General features: G+C 33.7%; 1 protein-coding gene and 1 long non-coding RNA gene across 2 annotated transcripts; one reads left to right on the top strand and one right to left on the bottom strand.

Moving 5' to 3' along the window:
• Positions 1-3,381: 3,381 nt before the first annotated feature.
• LOC128989831 (uncharacterized) lies at positions 3,382-7,505 on the bottom strand. Its single transcript, XM_054411900.1, has 2 exons — positions 7,359-7,505; positions 3,382-4,421 (listed from the first exon to the last, which is right to left on the bottom strand). The coding sequence occupies exons 1-2, from the start codon at positions 7,359-7,361 to the stop codon at positions 3,645-3,647; spliced, it is 780 nt and encodes a 259-aa protein (XP_054267875.1). The 5' UTR covers positions 7,362-7,505; the 3' UTR covers positions 3,382-3,644.
• A 582-nt stretch (positions 7,506-8,087) lies between these two features.
• Positions 8,088-11,788, top strand: LOC128988570 (uncharacterized). Its single transcript, XR_008490404.1, has 3 exons — positions 8,088-8,250; positions 9,927-10,078; positions 11,669-11,788. It is a non-coding gene; the product is annotated as an uncharacterized LOC128988570 (long non-coding RNA).
• The last annotated feature ends 7,520 nt before the right edge of the window (positions 11,789-19,308 follow it).

Raw genomic sequence — 19,308 nt, 5'->3', positions numbered from 1 at the left:
GCACTAACGAAGAAAACAGTGATTGAGTTTAACTGAATTAATGCTGTAGTGATGCGCTTATTGAGGGAAGGTGGGTGAGTCAACATTGTGAATGACCACGCACGTGCAGATTACTCACCGGTCACGTGATTCACTCGCATGCTAAGTAAACAAAGATCTGCAGTGCCGCTGGTTGCGCCCAAAACTGCTCAAGTACACAACTACACACCACGTACAGTGGATACCGATATACTTTTAATACTTTCTTATTAAATGGTGACCATACAAAGTAGGTATTTTAAGCCAATTATGAATGGAGATGAGTGCCCCAGTCTTGTTGGTGACCAAGGCCGACATTCCTTAGACACAGCTGTTAATTAATAGCCCATACAGCTAATGCCAACAAAGGGACCTACAGTTTATAGTGGAATCTGAACCACATTTTTGCCTTGATATATACGAATTGGTCTAATTATCAGGATAGTACTGCGGATAGTCGTAGTACTCACTTGTGCGGACATTAATCCACAACAGGGAGTATCGCATCCACAGTGCATGCCTATAAATATCCACAATCAGTGACCTCCTCGTAGCTAGATTACAGGACGACGCCACCCGTCCCAGTCTTAATTTTGATACTGTAGTCCTTAGGGATGGACGAGATTGGATTTTTTGTTCGAGACGAGATTTTTTATTTCTCATAAAATTTCGAGACGAGATTTCTCTTCTCATACACAACGGGAAATGCACGTTCGAAATTTTTACCTGATTTTGTAACATTGTTAGATGACTGTTTAAATACTAAAATAATGATAATAGGCAAGAATATTTACAATCTTTCATTAAATAACATCAGCATAACATTTTTTTATTAATCACGCCTAACTTATTAAAAATGCCTACCATTAGGAAACATGGTGATATCAGTTAGGATAGAGTTCACCTTATCCTAAAATAAAATAAATCATAAAATAAAAGCAATATTAATTTTTATAAAATAGTTACTTATTTTGACTTTTTTTTAGTAATAAAACATTCCTCACACTGCTTACACTTAACAAAACTTCTCAAATGTTATTTAAGTAATATTATTAAAATAATGAAAGTAATATTTACATTAAAAGAATTAATTAAATAAGAACGCCTTCGAAAAGGAAACGCAACTACAACACGCTCCTGTATTGCGGGTATTGCATTGACTTTCTGCAGGCGTTTTTAATTTTTTTTTTTTTTTTTTTTTTATTCTCGTCTCGATAAAAATCTCGGCCAAAAAGTAATCTCGTCTCGTGTAACGAGATTGAAAATTTCCCGAAATTTCGAGACTTGACCATCCCTAGTAGTCCTAATAGTAATACTGAATTACTTTACACGTTTTGTACTGTACATTATTAAGAAGTGTACTGTACTGTATTTGTGATTTACATTGTAGTTTATATAAAAACACTGTAGTATAATGCTGCATTACTGTCTTAGTAAATTTAAAACATTAAGATTTTAATGATAATTCTAATTAGTTGTGATTTCTAATCCTAGAATAGTTTTCAAAATCTGAAAAATTTTAAGATTAAAGGTTGTTGAGTCATAGAAAAATATGAATCATTTTTTATATAGGCCTACAGTATAAACAAACAACATCAACATATGCAAACAGGTGGTTCAATTCCTATGTTAACCAGTTCCATAGCTTATGGCATTCAAATTTACACACTCCTATTGACGGATGGGCATACGGGAGGGACTATGGCTAAAGGTGTGGTGACGTCTTATCTCTAGTGGCTAATGTCTTCTCTTGAGGCAAAACGATTACCGTAACGAGATGAAGTGATTCCAGCGGCGTTCGTGGCATAGTTGATAGCGTTTTGGACTGGTGTTCAGGAGGTCTTCAGTTCGAAACCAGCCGTGACACTAACTTTTGTCAAAGATTTTGCTTAGAATGTGAATACTTGTTAACTGTACATCTTTTGTTAATTTTTAATCCATTTACAATTTTATTTATGAACAGAACTTTTTTTAATAGTAAACCTTTATTCAATTTTTATCTTATATATTTTTTATATTATCAGCAAGTTTGGTTGGTTAGGTTAGGTTATGACAGTTTAATTCTATAATACTAAATTATAAAATTAATTTTATAAATAAAAATTATGAGGAAACATTTATTTGATTTTTATCTTATACAGTATGTTTATATTTTTTATATTATCAGCAAGTTTGGTTGGTTAGGTTAGGTTCAGTCCTGTACAGCAAGGTATTATGAGAAGGAAAAAAACCGACCGGAATGCTTTAGGTTTACCAATAACAAAGATAAACATGGTCTGAGTTACACACCGGTAATCTTTGAGTTGACTCTTTTAAACTCATTGTAAATATGACTGTTATTCGTTTTGAAATAACTCCAGTAATACTTTGCAATTGCTCGAATTCTAGCAACATGTACACTAGTTTAAATTGTTTCAACTTAGCGGTTCTAGCGGCAAACCCTGACACTACAAGATATGTTAGTAATAGTCCCTCCCGTGTGCCCCACCGTTCCTATTGGTTAACAGAATGAAAGTAAACTGTGAACTTTTTTTGTTTTAGTCCTTGTCATTGACTTTTTTTATGGGATGAGATAAAAACTGTGTGATATTCAAACCCTTTGAAGCCATTGACTATTAATATACTCAATTTAAGTTTAATACTCATTGAGTATATTAATAGTCAACGTATAACTTAATTTTTATTAGATGTGTGGCGTTATAGCAAAATACAACCACTAAATTTATCAAAACATAAAAAGAGTAAAAAATTACAAGCACAAAATCTTTGTATTTTACAATAGAATACCAAGGGTACTGTAGTGTAGTTATTTTCACTATCAAAAAGTTAGTGATAAAATAAAAGATAGGTAGAGCATGGATAAAACATACTCCCTTAGTAGATTTCTCATCCTTATAGGACAGCTGAAGCCAATTTTATTGTTAGTTCCGTGTTCTGTCTGGTGCACTGTAGAGGTTGTGTTTTGTTTACAATTTGTATCTTGTTATTTAAAACCTTGTTTAACCAAATAAAATGGTCTAATCATAACCAATAAATCATCGCCTAGTTATACATATATATCCAAACGGTAAAGCGCAAAATAAAATTAATCCTAAAATAATATAATCTAAATTTTGTTGTCATTAGCAATCAGTCAACAGACATGAGCTAGACACAAAAAACGAGCTTCAAAATTTACAATGGGATGAGAAGTCTACTTGTGTTGCTTGGTATGGTAGTAGGTAACCATATACCCAGTAAGTGGCATATACTAACCAACACAAGGGAATATGTCTAATCTGCGGTAGTAGCTACCTCTGGGTATAAACCTTGCCGGTTAAAGAATCATACTCTAAAATTCAATGACATAAATAAACCACCAGATGTTTTTACCAAATATTATATTTCATACTTGTGTCAAGAGATACAAATATCCTGGTTAACCTATAACAAAACTCCTTAATTCTAAAAAATTATTATTTTAATGCAAGTGCTGTTTTTATCTTGAATATTGTAATAGGGAATATAATAAGTGATCTTCAATGAAGGATTACAAATTAAAACCTTTTTTCAAACCCGGCATAACCAACCAATGAACTGCAAAGTTTGTCTCAGGTATATTCATTTGATCTTGCTCTTTTCAACATTTATATTTTCTCTTTGACAAATTGAATGCTATACTCAAGTGAAGAATCCTGGTTTACAAACCGTGACAACATACTAACAGGAATCATCATGCAGTGATCTTCAAGGAAGTCAAATATAGCGTCAGACGTGTCCAGTGGAATCTTAATTGTATGGGTGAACTCAAAAACCCCATTTTTAAAACGAACAATGGCAAAATGCTGATTTCTGGGCGCTCCTACGGGGGATTGAGTGAATGAAATGCACAGCTTGGAAACTTGAACGCTTAAATTAACATATGCCCATAGCACTTGATCATCAGCTACAAACGGAATATATTTGAAGCTATCTTCATCACGGTTTAAGTAGTCCCAGGTAAGTTCACTCTTCACCTCTTCCACAATAACAGTCTCATCATGGGCAGTCATTACGTGATCCTTCAATCTCCTGGCTTGACCCGTCCACCCACATTCTAAGACTTTGCAGTCTACCGTGCGATAGCAGCAAACTTGCTCGTGACTCCCTCCAGGGATGTATACTTCAGCGCAACCAAGAGATTTGTACTGACAATCCCTTGGTAGGGCTTCCAACAGTTGGTGTAGAATGATTGGTTTGATTTCTATAAAGTTTTCGCGACACGTTGGGCAGACTTCAATGGTAGGTTTGCAGTCCGGACAAAGTCCGTGGCCGCTGGAGCACAATGTGACTGGTGGACGCAGAGCTGAGAGACACACAGGGCACTGGACAGTCTCTAGCAGGGCTTCGGCTATCTGCTTCAACACACCACTGCCAAGCGTCTCCTAAAAAAAACATCACAATGCATTTTGTGTCCTCCCTCGTTTGGTGAAAAACAAGAACGGTTAGGCGGTCTAGTCACGGGAAGACTGAAACCCAACTTAAGTTTAACCAATTGTTTTGTGACACAATTACAACTGCAGTTGCGCTGGTTGAATCTGCAGTTGGGCGCGACTGAAATTATTGTAGATGAGTTGAGACATTGAATGAGTTCTAATTTTGATATAACGATACTGTGTACTGTGTATGGTGTTTGAAATGAGTAGTAGTGATGAAGAAGCCCTGGTGTTTTATAGACAATCAAGAAAGCGTAGAGGACGTAGAAGGTATTAATGGGTACATCCTTATGTTGAAACAAATATTCAATGTAGGCTCTTTGTAGCTGCTTTAGCTGCTGCTGCATTACAAGAAACAGACACAAAATTTCAGTCCATGTACAGGATGTCAATACTCACAATATTCACAAAAATGCTGCTGGAAAAGTTGATCAAACCAGGCGACTGTAATCACCTTCCAACTGGCAGGTCCGGTTGCTTATGGTCGCACCGTGTGCATTCAGGGCTGCGTTAAGGGTCGGTGGAGCCTTGGGCAAACCCAAAAGCAGTGCCCCCATTTTTCCTAGTGCGGGCAGGCGGTGGTTGAGGGGCGCCCCAAACCTTCGGCGCCCCTGGGCATATGCCCAGTCTGCCCGTTTATAAAAGTGGGCCTGTGTGAAATGTCCCAACTAACTACATTGGTCGGGACGCAGGCGACTAGTTTGTCCAACTAGTTGCCGATTTCAGTTGAATAACAGTCTTCCGTGTGTCGACGTCGTAAGTTAAGTATCATGTGTTATCAACTAAAACTGTCTACTGGGTACTTTCCTGTTAAGGGAACATTCATTATTATCAATGATTTCTTTTAGATATATCGATATTTTTTATTCGATATATTGATATTAACAGAAACTTATCAGCTGACAACAACAATAAATAAATTTTGTTCAGTATCAACAAACAATAAAAAAATATAATATTGAAATGAAACTGTTCTTAACTAACCAAACTTGCTGTAACATTTCAAAATTCCGTTTGATAGCCTATTTCCCATATGCCTTTTCTGTTACCAAATGGAATTTTGAAATGGTAACTTAGCATACTGCAAGTTTGATTAGTCATGTTAGGTTATAGTTTAGAATAGTTTCATTTCTTAATCCAATATATAGGTTAATATTTTTGCCTAAACAAGATTAGTTCCCTATTCTCTAACTAGCTATAACTCGGTTATCGAACCAAGTATAACTTAAATCTATTTGCTATGTCTGTTTGTCTGTCTGTAATTTAAATGCGTTTGAAGATATTAAAACAGATGGAATATGGATCGTAAACTGAAAACAAAAATATCGATATATCGAAAAGAAATCATCGATAATAATGAATGTTCCCCTAAACAGGAAAGTACCGTCTGCACCAAATAGGAGGTTAAATGTGCAACAGCCTTATCTTGTGCACTTCCATGAGCGACTGTCCAAACAAGCTACACAAGTGGTAGGCCTACGGACCTACGGTAACGTATTAAAACATCTCAGGACTTATTTTACTTAAGAAGACGGGTAACCATAGAACCTGCCATACAAGAAATTACTAGATTAGCCTAAAGTAATTTCAGTTCAATCGCATTGAATTTAATTTTACCATAAATAAAAACAATAACAAATCATTAATGAAGTTGTTTGTTTATTTTAGTCTTCTTTTGTCCTGAAATTGTACAAATAAAAATTGAAACTATAATAGCTTATTTATCTATCATAAGGCCTTTATTATTTATTCATTTATTGAGTTATTAAGTCTCATAAAATAGACCTACATTTTGCTTTTGGTTGAATTTTTATTTCATAAGAAAGTATTAAAGTAGCCTATTACAAGTTATAGTTTCATTAAGCACCAATACAAATGTAAGTTAATCAAATCATAACTAAATTCAATGTTTACATCAGAAAAATAAACTTAATATTTTAAAAGTGATATAGGCCTACCCTTAATTTATTTTAAAACTAATCTAAATTGATAGGCCTAATTATTATTGATATTGAATCATATAAAACATGTTCTCTACAGAACTGTAGCCAAGAGCAACAGCTGTATATTAAGATGCAATCCATAAGAAAGTTAAAATTACAGTAGCCTACGAACGTAAGTTTACTAGAGACATGATTATAAGAAAATTACTACCGGTACAATTTTGCCAAGTTCTTTTATGATAACTCGCTGTCACAGAAGTGAACGGTCCAAGATCTAAGATGGAATGGTGCCAGATGTTCCACTTTGAAGAAGAGTTACTTAGGTTTGGTTAGGCTAACCTCACTAATTCAAACAAAAAGCACAAACCTGTCAAACAACCAATAGATTGTAGGGGATTTTACAAGTGTACAAAGTGCAGTTAGAAGTGTGATGACTTCCAATGCAGAAAATCTGATCAGGTTAGGTTACAGAAGTATTTGACAAGTTACAACATTAGGCTTACAGTAATCAGCGATCCTAACCTCACTACAACAGCATTATCGGTAGTTCAATACTCTCATTACCAAGCTAACCAATAATAAAGTTAGTAAATTAAGGCAATCAGAAAAAGTTGGTGACATTGATTTTATTTAGTTCATAGGAATAGGTTAATTAATGTATACCCTACCATCTAGGGGTTCGCTTTTTGAGACATTAACTTAGGTATTTGAAATAGCATAAGATTTCAGTAACTTGGGCCTAGACCTAAGTTATCTCCAAAAGCAAAAATGTCTGTGGCGCAAGTATTAAGTTAACATTTGCAAAATAAACCCACACAAAAACTATGTTCAAAAAGCCAAAACACTGAAGGTACCGGTAATCTACTGTTAGCCTATCTTAGCCTTTGCTATTATTAGTAAGTTATTCTTGTAACTTGGATTGTATAAATATTTCAATTTTTACCATTGAATTACACAAGCTGAATAGGCGATGACATCTACAGAATCTTGAAGTTGTTATTAAAAATGTATTGGTATTGTTTTTGCACAATAACTCAATTGTGTACTCTTCTCGTCTTGACTGGACTTATCATAGGGCTGCAGTGGCCGTCAGGCCGTGGGGTGTCATAGCTTATAATGTCATAGCTTATAATCGTGAATTTGTTCCATAGCTTATAATGTTGAAAATGTGGCATAGCTTATAATCAGTTATAAGCTATGCCACACTTTCACGAAAAATTATAAGCTATGCCACAATTTCTCTAAAACGTTATAAGGTATGAAACATTTTCAGTGTCACAACTTATAATGGTCAAATAGTGGCACAGCTTATAATTCCGAATCTGTTCTATAGCTTATAATCCTGATTTTGAGTCATACCTTATAATTCTGATTTTGGGGCATAGCTTATAATTGAGGAGAATGTTGCATTGTGGGAATGGCATCAGCTGCTCGCTTCAGTCAGGTCTACCATATATACGATATTTTATGGTAGGATACGATAATTATTGTAATTTGTAATTGACCGTCACCGTACTGACGAGTGACGACTGACAACGGCGATAATATGGTATTTTATAACCTAAACATTTATTTATTTAAATGTTATACACGATTTTTATACGAGAAATGGCAACAATTACATGGTGTATGACAATGAAAAAGCAAGAAATATTTATAGTGAGAAGTTAAAAGATATGACAATGAAGTGAAGTGAAGGATAACGGCATTGAAAATTAATGAATCTTGTCAATGGTCTGGCTGGTGTTGACAGAAGATAAAGGAGAGGAACAATGATTATTAATAAATTGTAAACATCAAAAAATTCCAAAACTATATTGTGGTGTTGAAATCCAGTAAGTTTTAATCCAATCCTGTTCCTAGGCCTTGTTATTCAAAGTAACAAAATGCAGTAGGCTATTATTTGCTTGAGTGTTATTAATTAAGTTAAATTAGTAGGTACAGTTGCCTAGCCTACTTAAGCTTAAGTTAGCTGTGACTTAAGTTACAGATTTCCTGTGACAGGCATAAACAATTGACTTAATAAAAATATCAGTAAATGTATTCAACGGCTGCACTTAAGTTTACGTCCTACACTCATTCGAATGAATATATAGAATGATTATCAAGTATTCGAGTAGGCCTATATACGATATAAGTAGGCTATCAAGTTCGGTTATTAATGAAATAGCCTAATTGAAATATCGAATAATCTAACTGATATTTTTGATTAGAATGAGTGTAGGATGTAAACTAAAGTGCAGCCTATTCAACTAATGACTTAGGCCTACATTCATAAACAAGGTGTAGGTGTATTAACTTAAGATAGGAATTGTCTGTTTTTGAAGCAGCGTGCTTAGAAATATAGGCTAACTAACTTAGGTAAGTTACTGTTAAGACATAAGACATTTATTGATCTTTAGGCAAAATTACATGCAATCGATCTTGTCATGGATGCTTGAAATGCACAAGACAGTCATAAGTACAATAGTAAAACATGCTGACTAAAGCATACATAAAAATAAGTGTTCATTCTACAAAATTAAATGAGAGTGGCTATTTTGGAAAAAAACTAAAAAAATCATGCAAAATTGATGAGAATGAGAAAATAAAATTCTCATTCTCATTCTCATTCTCAAATTAAAAATATTGATTAATAATTGATATTTTAAAATAGCCTACCGTATATCTAAGTTTATTATAAAATTAAACTATCATAACCTAACCTAACCAACCAAACTTGCTGATGGTGAAAAAATCGCATGTAGGTTTACTAATCGAATCGATAGTTTCAATAAAATTATCGTAGCCCAGTTAAGAAACTGTACCGTTTAACTTATTCTACCATTAATACTGTTAATACCTTAAAACACAAAATTTATCAATTATTCTCTAGACCTTTCTAAAGAAATTAAAAAAAAATAATATGTCATCTATGTATCGTGTTGTGTATAGCGGAGTCGTGGATTAGTTGTCCGCTTGACTGTGTGTGTGTGTAAGTGTTCTCATAAAAAACTCAAGCTAACCGTTGCACCTATAGTGTTAAAAAATTGCACAAATCTTAATTATGACACCAATGGAAAGACACCATAAAATTTAGACGATTCTGTTCAGTAGTAATTATAAAACCCTAAAAATACATTTTTAAATTTGTCCCATAAGAATAACATTAGAAGCTACCTTCTTCTACTTTTTATTTGTTTATGTTTTGCGACCAACAAAAAGCTTAATTTATATTTTACTCTATATAAATATATAGGCTATATTTATTATAAATCAAACTTGATAGCTTTATTTTATAGTACTAAGCTATTAATGTTTTAATAAAAAACACACTTTATAAGTTCCACCTGGGTAAAGACACTTGGGTTTGAGAGAACCAGTGGCCATTGGGTTTTTAAGTTTTTATTTACAAATCCAAATATATGTAGAAAGAAAATATGCCCTACCTTGAGTCATTGTTTCTATATTCTGTTTTTACTTTTAACAAGAAGTAGGCCTGAATGATGTACACTGCCTATTTTTGTTCCAGGTAAATTTTCTTGTAAAGCTTGGAGCATTGCAAATGTTTGGTGTTAATGTATGGGAGTACTTCACATGTAAACAATATTGATGAAGTTGTCTGCTTATTTGGGGCCAAATAAGGAGAGAAATTTTCTTGGAAAAGAATCAAAAGCAATAAAGGTAAGTAAGTTTGGCTAAGCTATCAATATGACTAAGAAGCATTTTCAGTTCTTGTTTAACATTAACTTATGATGTGCTGTGGCGGTTAAGTTTTTATATTTGGAAAAAGAGACACTTTAATCAACTTACAGCACTGTTCAAGTTTCAGAGTTACCTATGGTGACAGAATAATACAAGGCATGTTATTTAAGAAAATACTGTTTTTAAATTTCTCCGTTTCAGTGCTGCGATTGGCATTCAACTAAAAAGGTTGGTTCTATGATATGCAAAGGCATTAAAAATTGATTAAGTTGATTAAAGTTGCATTAAGTTGGTGAGTCGGTGGCTCAGTCGGTAGCGTCGCGGACTTCGGGCCCAAGGCAGTAGTGTCGTGGGTTCGGATCCTGGTCACTGCCACTAACTTTTATCAGTACAGTTCACCTTTGTACTGTAACGGCTCACCCCTTGCTTTGCTGGATACGTTCCACGCACAGATCTGTAGTCTTTGTGGACGGGCAAATGCAAGGTTAAAAGAGGCCGCCAACCTCTTTTTATTAAAAAAAAAAGTTATAAGATTTACCAACAGGATGCAGCACTATTATTTTTTTTCATTTATGAAAATAGCTAATTTGAACTAAGCAGCAACAAAAAACTGTGATACACAATGATAACTGTCTGTTTACAGTTATGTTTATGTTTTTAATTTCACGAATAATTTGTGATATTTTGTGAATCTTTAATAGGCTAATTAATTTTTTCTTTTGTTTGGGTGAAGTGGTAGAACATTATGGGTATGGTAGATGTGTAATACTATAGTCATAGACAAAAGAGTAAATATAGACGGTCAAAGAAAGGTTTTGCGATCTGCCGCTTGAACGTTTTTGCTGTTCGATATCAGTTATCAGGTATTCAATTCAGTGACGTCGTCGACTACTCGCCAGCTGTTACCAGCACTACCACTCTTGCAAACAAAATGATTACTATTCGCTATTGTCGTCTTCTGCAATCGCGTCAAAATCATGAACATCTTCCGCGGCTGTGTAGACATCATCATTGAATGCCGTGGTCACAAAACGTCGTCGTCCGCACGATACGCTAACCGCAGCACAGCTGGCCACTCTACTCCTGCCCAGTATGGTCAGACCAACTAGCATATGATTTTATATGATGAAGCCGTACTTGGGCTACCGCTGTATGGTTTCATCATGACATGTATTTCAATCATTCATTGGGTTATAATTTGTATGTATTTGAATGGATACATTTAATACATAATTGATAAAAGACTATGAAAACCGTTTAGTCCTCTATGGTGTTCTATAATGCTATGGTGGACACAAGAGCGTAATCTGATTTGGTTCTACAGTACTTTACTTTACTTTAATTTTAATAGTAGCCTGCTGTTAGCAGGTTTGTGCTGTGCTGGGCAAGTGTGTGCAATATCCATGGAAAAATTATGTTGAATCCTCTCTTCTTGTGCAAGGATCCTTTAAGTCAATCTCAATTTCTCTTGCAGCAAAGTCCAGGACAAGTTAACCACCAAGTTAACAAGACACCCCTTTCTCTATTTAGTTCTGATTACAATTTTGAGTTATTGTTTATTTGTTTCAGGATAGCATGACAGAAGAATGCAGAAGGGTTGCTCAGCTATTAACTTCGCCTTATAATCTTTATTTATTTCAATTGTGTTGTAAGAAGTATTTTTTAAACAGTAAAACTTTCTCCAATTTATAGACTACCTATTATGATTCATTGGTGTGTTTTATTAAGGTCCCTACCCTTATCTAAAAATATTTTATAAACCAAAATGTTTAATGCTGTTCGCCTATTATTCTTTATGAAACATTAAAATACACTCCATTATTGAGCCTAATCATATTGATTTTCAACTTTAAAAAAAGTAAGTAACACAACCAAGACCAGTCCTTAAATAAAAATAAATACTTCATTATTATCCCAGTAAGACATAATGGATTTCCAAATTCCTCCCTAGGAGTTAATCTGCATCCGGACAACCAAATTTTTAAGATTATTATATTTAAAGAATAGGCTTGCTAATTCAAATATTATGTTCATTTATAACTTTTTTCTCATTATATATACATAAAATTGATTAAAATATGTGAATGCGACTATTATTACTGGGGGGGAGGGGGCGCCACAACCACGTTTGCTCCGGGCGCTGCCAACCCTAGGGATAGCCCTGATATTTACCTTAGGCCCCATTTATGCTCAAGTTTGGGTTGCAACTAAGGCTTGGTGTGTCGCCCAAAACAAGCGACAAGCAAAATTTAAATTTCATTCTTTTGTACCGAATGTGATGCAATATAAACAGCAAATTAGAAACGCAAATCCAGTCAGCTGATTAGACATAGGCGACTTACCCAACGGCCCTACGACGTGGTGGGGAAAGCTTCTAGCCAAGGGTCTGTCTCAGTGACCAGTGTGTCTCCAACCTTCCTATGTGTGGGGTGAGTTGTTAAGTGGAGTCGTGCAAATCAATTCGTAGTTTGCAGTGTTAGATGGCAAAAATTTAATTTTCAACAAACCCTAAAGCCTATATCCTGCAGGGATATAATTGCCACGCGTTTGGAATTAAATTAAGTTAGGAAAAACTTGTTTCATCCTCACCAACTTATACGTACCGCTCCCGAAATTTCACGTCTTAGTTCAACCAAAATTCAATTTTCCGCATTTTGGAAAAAAACTCATCCGTATTCTCTCTGATTCCTTAAGTGTTTTGTGTCTGACGTCCAATTGTAAGTAACTATATATTATTTATTGTATTAGTGTTATAATTACTCTTAGTGGGTCGTACAATCCCTTACATTTTATGTTATGTTTTGTCATTTCCTGTTCTTGAGCACATGTTTTCAGATTCAGATACTAATAAGTACATTTTGTATCCATTTTGATCTAATTAATTGGTAATGATACATAGTCATAGATATTATCATTATTCTAAAAAATAAATAAATGTTCAATTATTTGTGATAAAATTAACGTAATTTGATTAAAATGTTTGTATTATAATCGTCATTGCAAACACATTGTTCCCATAACACAGTATTATTCCAAACAAAAGGTTACAAGAGTATAATTGCCAATGGTGAAATTAATTTGAAAATTTAATACACTTGGAAGGGCTGCAGGTTCGATTCTGGCTTGTGATTGTAGTTAGTGGGAGTGTATTCCAATATAGACGTATCCGCCATAACACTCTTTAGCTATAAATAATAAATAATCTTTCATACCATTGCCTTGAGTTACGTACAGTTATACTGTGTAACAAATTGGACAACGAGATCTACACTTCAATTTTATAGTCTTTCAGGGTGGCTAGTGACCTGGAAAACCTGGAAATGTCAGAGAATATTAAATATCTGGAAAAGTCAGGAAATTTTGTCATAAGTCAGGGAAAATTGTAAAATGTTTAAAATAATTGTTAGTGAAGGTCGATCTGGTGAGAGTACGTATGCAGTGTCGGGGAAAACTATAAAAATATGTTTGTACGAATAAATTTTGTGTTTTTGTACAAATTAAATGTTGTTATAAACTGCGTATCATCTTATCAAACTCTGTTTAATTTTATTAAAGCAAGCTGCAAAGTTTGAATATAAGCTACAAGCCTGTATCTATAGATTTTATGTATTTTTTTTCATGTCAACAAACATATATATTCTTCAGATAAAGATTATTCCTTTTGAAGATTTAGTTAGTATTAAAATTGTAATTTTGAATTTGTCGATCAGGGAATGTTTAAAAAAATCATGGAATCGTCAGGGAAAAGTCGGGAATTTTTCAATGTGATTTCACTAGCCGTCTTTGGATTTTGTGAGTGTTGGATCGTCTCAAACATTAAAATTTCACACCTTAATGTCACTGTCGCGGCTATATTGTAACCGCGCCAATCACTTCTTCTACCGAGAGGTTCGATATATAGTAGTGATAACATTAATGGCAAATATATTAGGGTAAAAAGTCCATACATTTCATAACACATCACCTTTTGTCATCGTTATATTATAATTATATTCTCCACTGAAGTTATTTTTAAATATATGGAATTGTGATTTATTTGCTGATTATCATTAACCTTTGGTATTTCAATCCTAGCATAAATATAGTTCTTTCAAAGAGTCGTGATTATAACCAATAAGAATCCACTACAAAAGATACACCTTGAGTGCAACACTAAGTTTAGTGTGGTAGTGTGCAAGGTTAGTGTAGTCTTTTGATTGTTTTCAGCCTTGGAAGAACTAAACACTACCAAGAACGTCCCCTAAGGACTTCTGGGGGGAATTTTATTCCACAGGGCCCACTAAATTTTTATTTAACATCAAGCTTCCACTGCCAACGCTCTGTTGTAATATTTTTGTTCACTTAGTTCTTCCAACCCAGGGGCAACCAATTTGTAAAGAACCAGTCAGTCGAGAGGTATTTGAGAGTATTTACCAGTAAAAATATATTTGAATATTTATATTTAAATATGTTGTTAGAAATCCGTTTTCTTCTTTACACTTTTACTTAGTACTGAATCACTTGATCAATACAAATAAAATCTTAAATGAACTTATTACTTATTCCCTATTACATTATGACTATTTTGGTAACTAAGTGCCTTCTTGTGTCAAGTTTTGCTAATGACGTAGAGTTCAGTATGGATTTTCATTTTAGAATTTTAGTACTGTTTATAAATACTTGGATATATCATTTTTGATATCACAGAAATTACATCAATGGACAAAACTATTGTCAAACGTATGTTTCCGATCTTTGGGAAGAATATTTAAATTTTTCTTGCAATAAAAAATCATGCTTGGGTTACTTTTTAACAGAAATGTTGCATTAACTTTTGAAACATAATTTTTTCAGGAATGGGGGTTGCACTATTTTGTGTAGAATTATAAGGACCTTTACTGACAAATTTCAATCAAAATTGTTTGGTTTTTTTTTCAAACAAACAAACAAAACCAAACTTGCTGACAATCAAAATGAAATGTTTAATATAGAAGGAAAAGTAATTTAAAACAATACAAAATAACATCAAACTATAATAATGGAGTAATTGGAACTGTTTTAAATTTACAATTCAGAATGTGTATTGTCATCGCAGTTCATTTGACAAAAATGAAATTGAAGCAAGACAGAAATATCCATCAATAGCTTCAAGGTCAAGCTATCCGCTTTTGCACCGACAATCGTCTGCTCCTTAACACATCGGTCTGCTATGTCACAACACTGCAACCACTGCGACAGTTTGTGGTTGGGTGATAACTACCCTAACCATGTGGTCTTTCATTTGATATATTACAAGGGGTACCTTGCTATTAAAAAAAAAAGTTCCGGGGAGGGGGGGGGAACTATCTTGCAAATTTATGAACCGATTTTCAATTTGTTATCATCAAACATTTTCTTTTTTCATGCTCTTTCATTTGATATGTCTTAAAAAAATTAAGTTGGGGGCAGGGGGGAATGTGAATGTAACGTTGAATTCAAAACAATTGGCCCCCTACGTAAATAGATGATTCTGGCAAACTGCATATTTCTATCTATTGCGGTTTTTACATAAATAAAGATGCAAGTTTTTAAAAAAAACACCCTGTATATCTATGAATTTATACAACTTATATATATAAGTTTTTAGGCATATGCCTAACTACCACTACGTGAGCACGCAACATGCAGCTGTCCGTGTGAAAAGCATGAATTTTCTAAATTTAAGACGACCATAGTCAGAGATTGCCCTAGTCCTTTATAATAATGGTAATTGCAAAAGCAAGACACAAAGGAAATTGTAGTTGCTTAAATTCAGAGGGTAATTCAAATGAAATCATCAGTATTCTTGGGATTAAGACTATTTTTCTCCTTTAAACTTACAACTGATAATAATGACTAAAGGTATGGACGCACCAGATTTGCCATCAAGCATCGACATTCTTTTTGACGTATATTTCTGGTTATATGCACAAAATGTGTACTACCAGTACATTTATGGGAGTTAAATTTTGTGTTTTCGAGTTCGTTTGGCTTTTCTACCCACTCGATTTTGATAATTTTGGTCTTCAAATAAAGCTATGCAAGCACATGTCATCAAGCATCATCATTAATTTATCTAATGTACTACTCAACGAAAAAATATAAATTTTATTTTTTACTTCAATTAAAAATGTATTCCAGCAGTAATTACATTGCCCTATATGTTTTGGTCTAAAAACCTTAGTGAAATACGTAAATTTGAGCTATCCTTATATATAATACGTGAAGGCGATTTCTACGAAACACTACTCCTCCGTTAATAATGGACGGATTTTTACAAACGACGTGTCAAAATAAAGTATTATTTGTGTAGACGCCCCCTTTCCCTGTAATAAAAATCCTCGGGCTTTGCCCCACAGGCCATCAAAGTTGGAGTTTCTCCCATAAGATTAACATGGGGAATCTAAATATTTAATTGGAAATTTTGTCCCCACTAATTTGAGAGAACGGCTGGGCGTAGAAACTTGGTAGAGGTGTCCAAAGAAAGATCTTGGTCTGTAGATGAGTTATCAAAAATAAAACTATGGTAAGACTCTATCCCAGAAGCCTTTAAAGATCCCTCCACAGAGTTGTTTACATTTTGGCCATGTAAATAATACTTTTTAATAAAACAGCTGTTCATTTTTACTTTCTCCCCCTATACCATAGTATATGGAGAAAGTATTGTTTTCGTCAAAATTTTTGAGTTTGAGTTTTGAGTGGATATATTCGTTTTTGGTCCCCCTGGACCCAAAAAAGTGGTTTTCGAAGTGATGTCTGTGTGTCTGGATGTGTACAGAGCTAGGGACTACAGCTGTGGTCCGATTTCGATGACATTTGGTATGCAAGTAGGTTCTAATCCATGGTATCTCCAGGCGTTTTATCATTTTTTGAAATTTTCATTTTTAATGGAGATTTTCCGATTTTCCCATAAAAAAACCGGAAAAATCGGATTTTCTCAAAAATGACCCGAACGATTATGAAGAAAATTTAGTTTGTTGTAGCCCTTTAAATTCTGAAGAAAATGGTACAAATCCCATTTCTGTAAAAATTACGGTTCAAAAGTTATTGAAAATTATGTTATTTTCCCATAAAAGCTCCATAAAATAACGGAAGAAATTGATTTTCTAAAAAATGGCCCAAACGATTTTGATAAAAATTTAGTATGTTATAGTCCTTTAAATTCTGAACAAAATTGTACAAATCCTATTTCCGTATATTTACTCTCACCGCTTACACATGATAATCGACACACATGTATTTGTTGACAAACTTATGGGAGAAAGTATGTGTCAGAATGCTGATACCGTTTTACTAAATTGTATTTCAAACAAAACACATTTATTGGGATCTACTGAATTCTACCAAGTAAGTATTTGCAAGTTATTTTCTGATTTTAAAATTGATTTTCTTCTTTTATCATGTCATGCTTTGCAATATAACGTTTCATTACAAAATCAGAGGGAAATCCTTTTATCACATAAATTTTTAAATTATTTCTTATTGATACTATCTTATATATTGTACGGGTTGTGTGGGTGGCGTGAAATTGTAGACCCAAAGGTAATTTCATTCCAGAGGAGGAGTGATAAACTGTCAGTGAATAAAAATTGCATTTATGGGACAGTAGAGTGGTCCATAGCTAAGAAATTGCAAGGTAAAGTCATCCTGATATTGCATGAAGAGTAATACTACTTTCTGGCTCCCTGTATTACCATTTGAAGAAACTAACCAACGATTTATCGACGTTATTATCCTTGTGTGCCATGGTGGCACCTTAACGCGCTCCCATAAAAATATACTTTACAACCATAATCAGGTCTCATATCTCACCATTGCACTTTCTTATTTAAAACTCACAGTTCTAATTTTCCATAGAGAGGAAGGCCAGCTTGTTAAATTTAACTTTAATCTCAAAGGTGAACACCTGCTAGATAACTCTAAATTTAAACACAGAATTCTGACTGTAAATTTGTAAATTTTAAATCTTGGTTTTTGTGTCTACTGTAGTTCTTGTCCTGTGACACTGACCGCTACATGACATTATGACAAGATCGTTTTATTTGGCTAAATGAAGGCGTAAACAGTGAAACAAATTGTAAACAAAACATGACCTCGATAATCTACATTGCACCGTACAGAAATAAAACTAAAATTTGGGCTTAAGCTGTTCCATAAGTATGACAAATCTACTAAATATGTTTTGATCATAGATCAAACAGTCCCTTGGAAGATTTGTCATTCTTGTTGAAAAGCTGAAGCCAATTTTATTGCTATTTTATGCCGACTGTAGAGGTTGTGTTTTTTTACAATATGTTTCTTAATTGTTAATTCAGTTATTTAAAACCTAATTGAACCAAATAAAACTATCTAATCATAAAAAATAACTGGTCTCCTAGTTATATAACCAAACAGTAAAGCACAAATCTTAAAATTACCCTAATATAATAGAAACAAGATTTCGTTTACACTAGCGATCAGTGTCGATGTACATGAACTAGACACGAAAAATAAGCTTAAAAATCAACAATGGGATGAGAAGTCTACTTATGTTGCATAGTCTACTGTTTTATCTATGAAAAAGTATTTTTACACCGGTATTACACAATATTACAAAATAAATATTATACAATAGTTATCATGCATAGCATAAATAAGCAACACGAGCAATATCAAACTTATGATAATATATTTCAGCTTACATAATTAAAGTAAAACAGCAGATACAAAAAATTATTCTATTATTCAACAAAAAACCATTTAATATATACATCTATTACATATGTCGTCCAGGAGTAAATAAAAATTGAAATACTTTTGGTTTTGCTACGTTGGCTGCACTTAACGCAACTTCTTATTGCCGAGTAGCGGCTGCTGCTAGTCCTAGTCCATACGATAATTTGAGGACCATTGCACGATAATTTTTTTGTCTACTCAGGATCGATCAGCTGTCCCATCCGCTATGACGTAATTCCCGCGCGTTATAAGCTATGCCACGTTTTTAAAATTATAAGCTATAGAACAAACGAGATTTTATAAGCTGCAGCACATTTGAGCTATGCCATTATAAGTTATGCCACATTTTAAGAAAACCGTTATAAGCTATGCCACATTTCTACGATTATAAGCTATGGAACACTTTAAATTTTCCATTATAAGCTATGCCACATTTTCAAGATTATAAGCTATGCAACATATTCGCAATTATAAGCTATGACATTATAAGCTATGGC

The sequence above is a fragment of the Macrosteles quadrilineatus genome, unplaced genomic scaffold (genome assembly GCF_028750875.1).
Source record: "Macrosteles quadrilineatus isolate MER2022 unplaced genomic scaffold, UCM_ALF_1.0 Scaffold_3__2_contigs__length_128488019, whole genome shotgun sequence".
In the NCBI taxonomy this organism is placed as follows: Eukaryota; Metazoa; Arthropoda; class Insecta; order Hemiptera; family Cicadellidae; genus Macrosteles; species Macrosteles quadrilineatus.
This window is presented reverse-complemented; position numbering and strand designations above follow the sequence as displayed.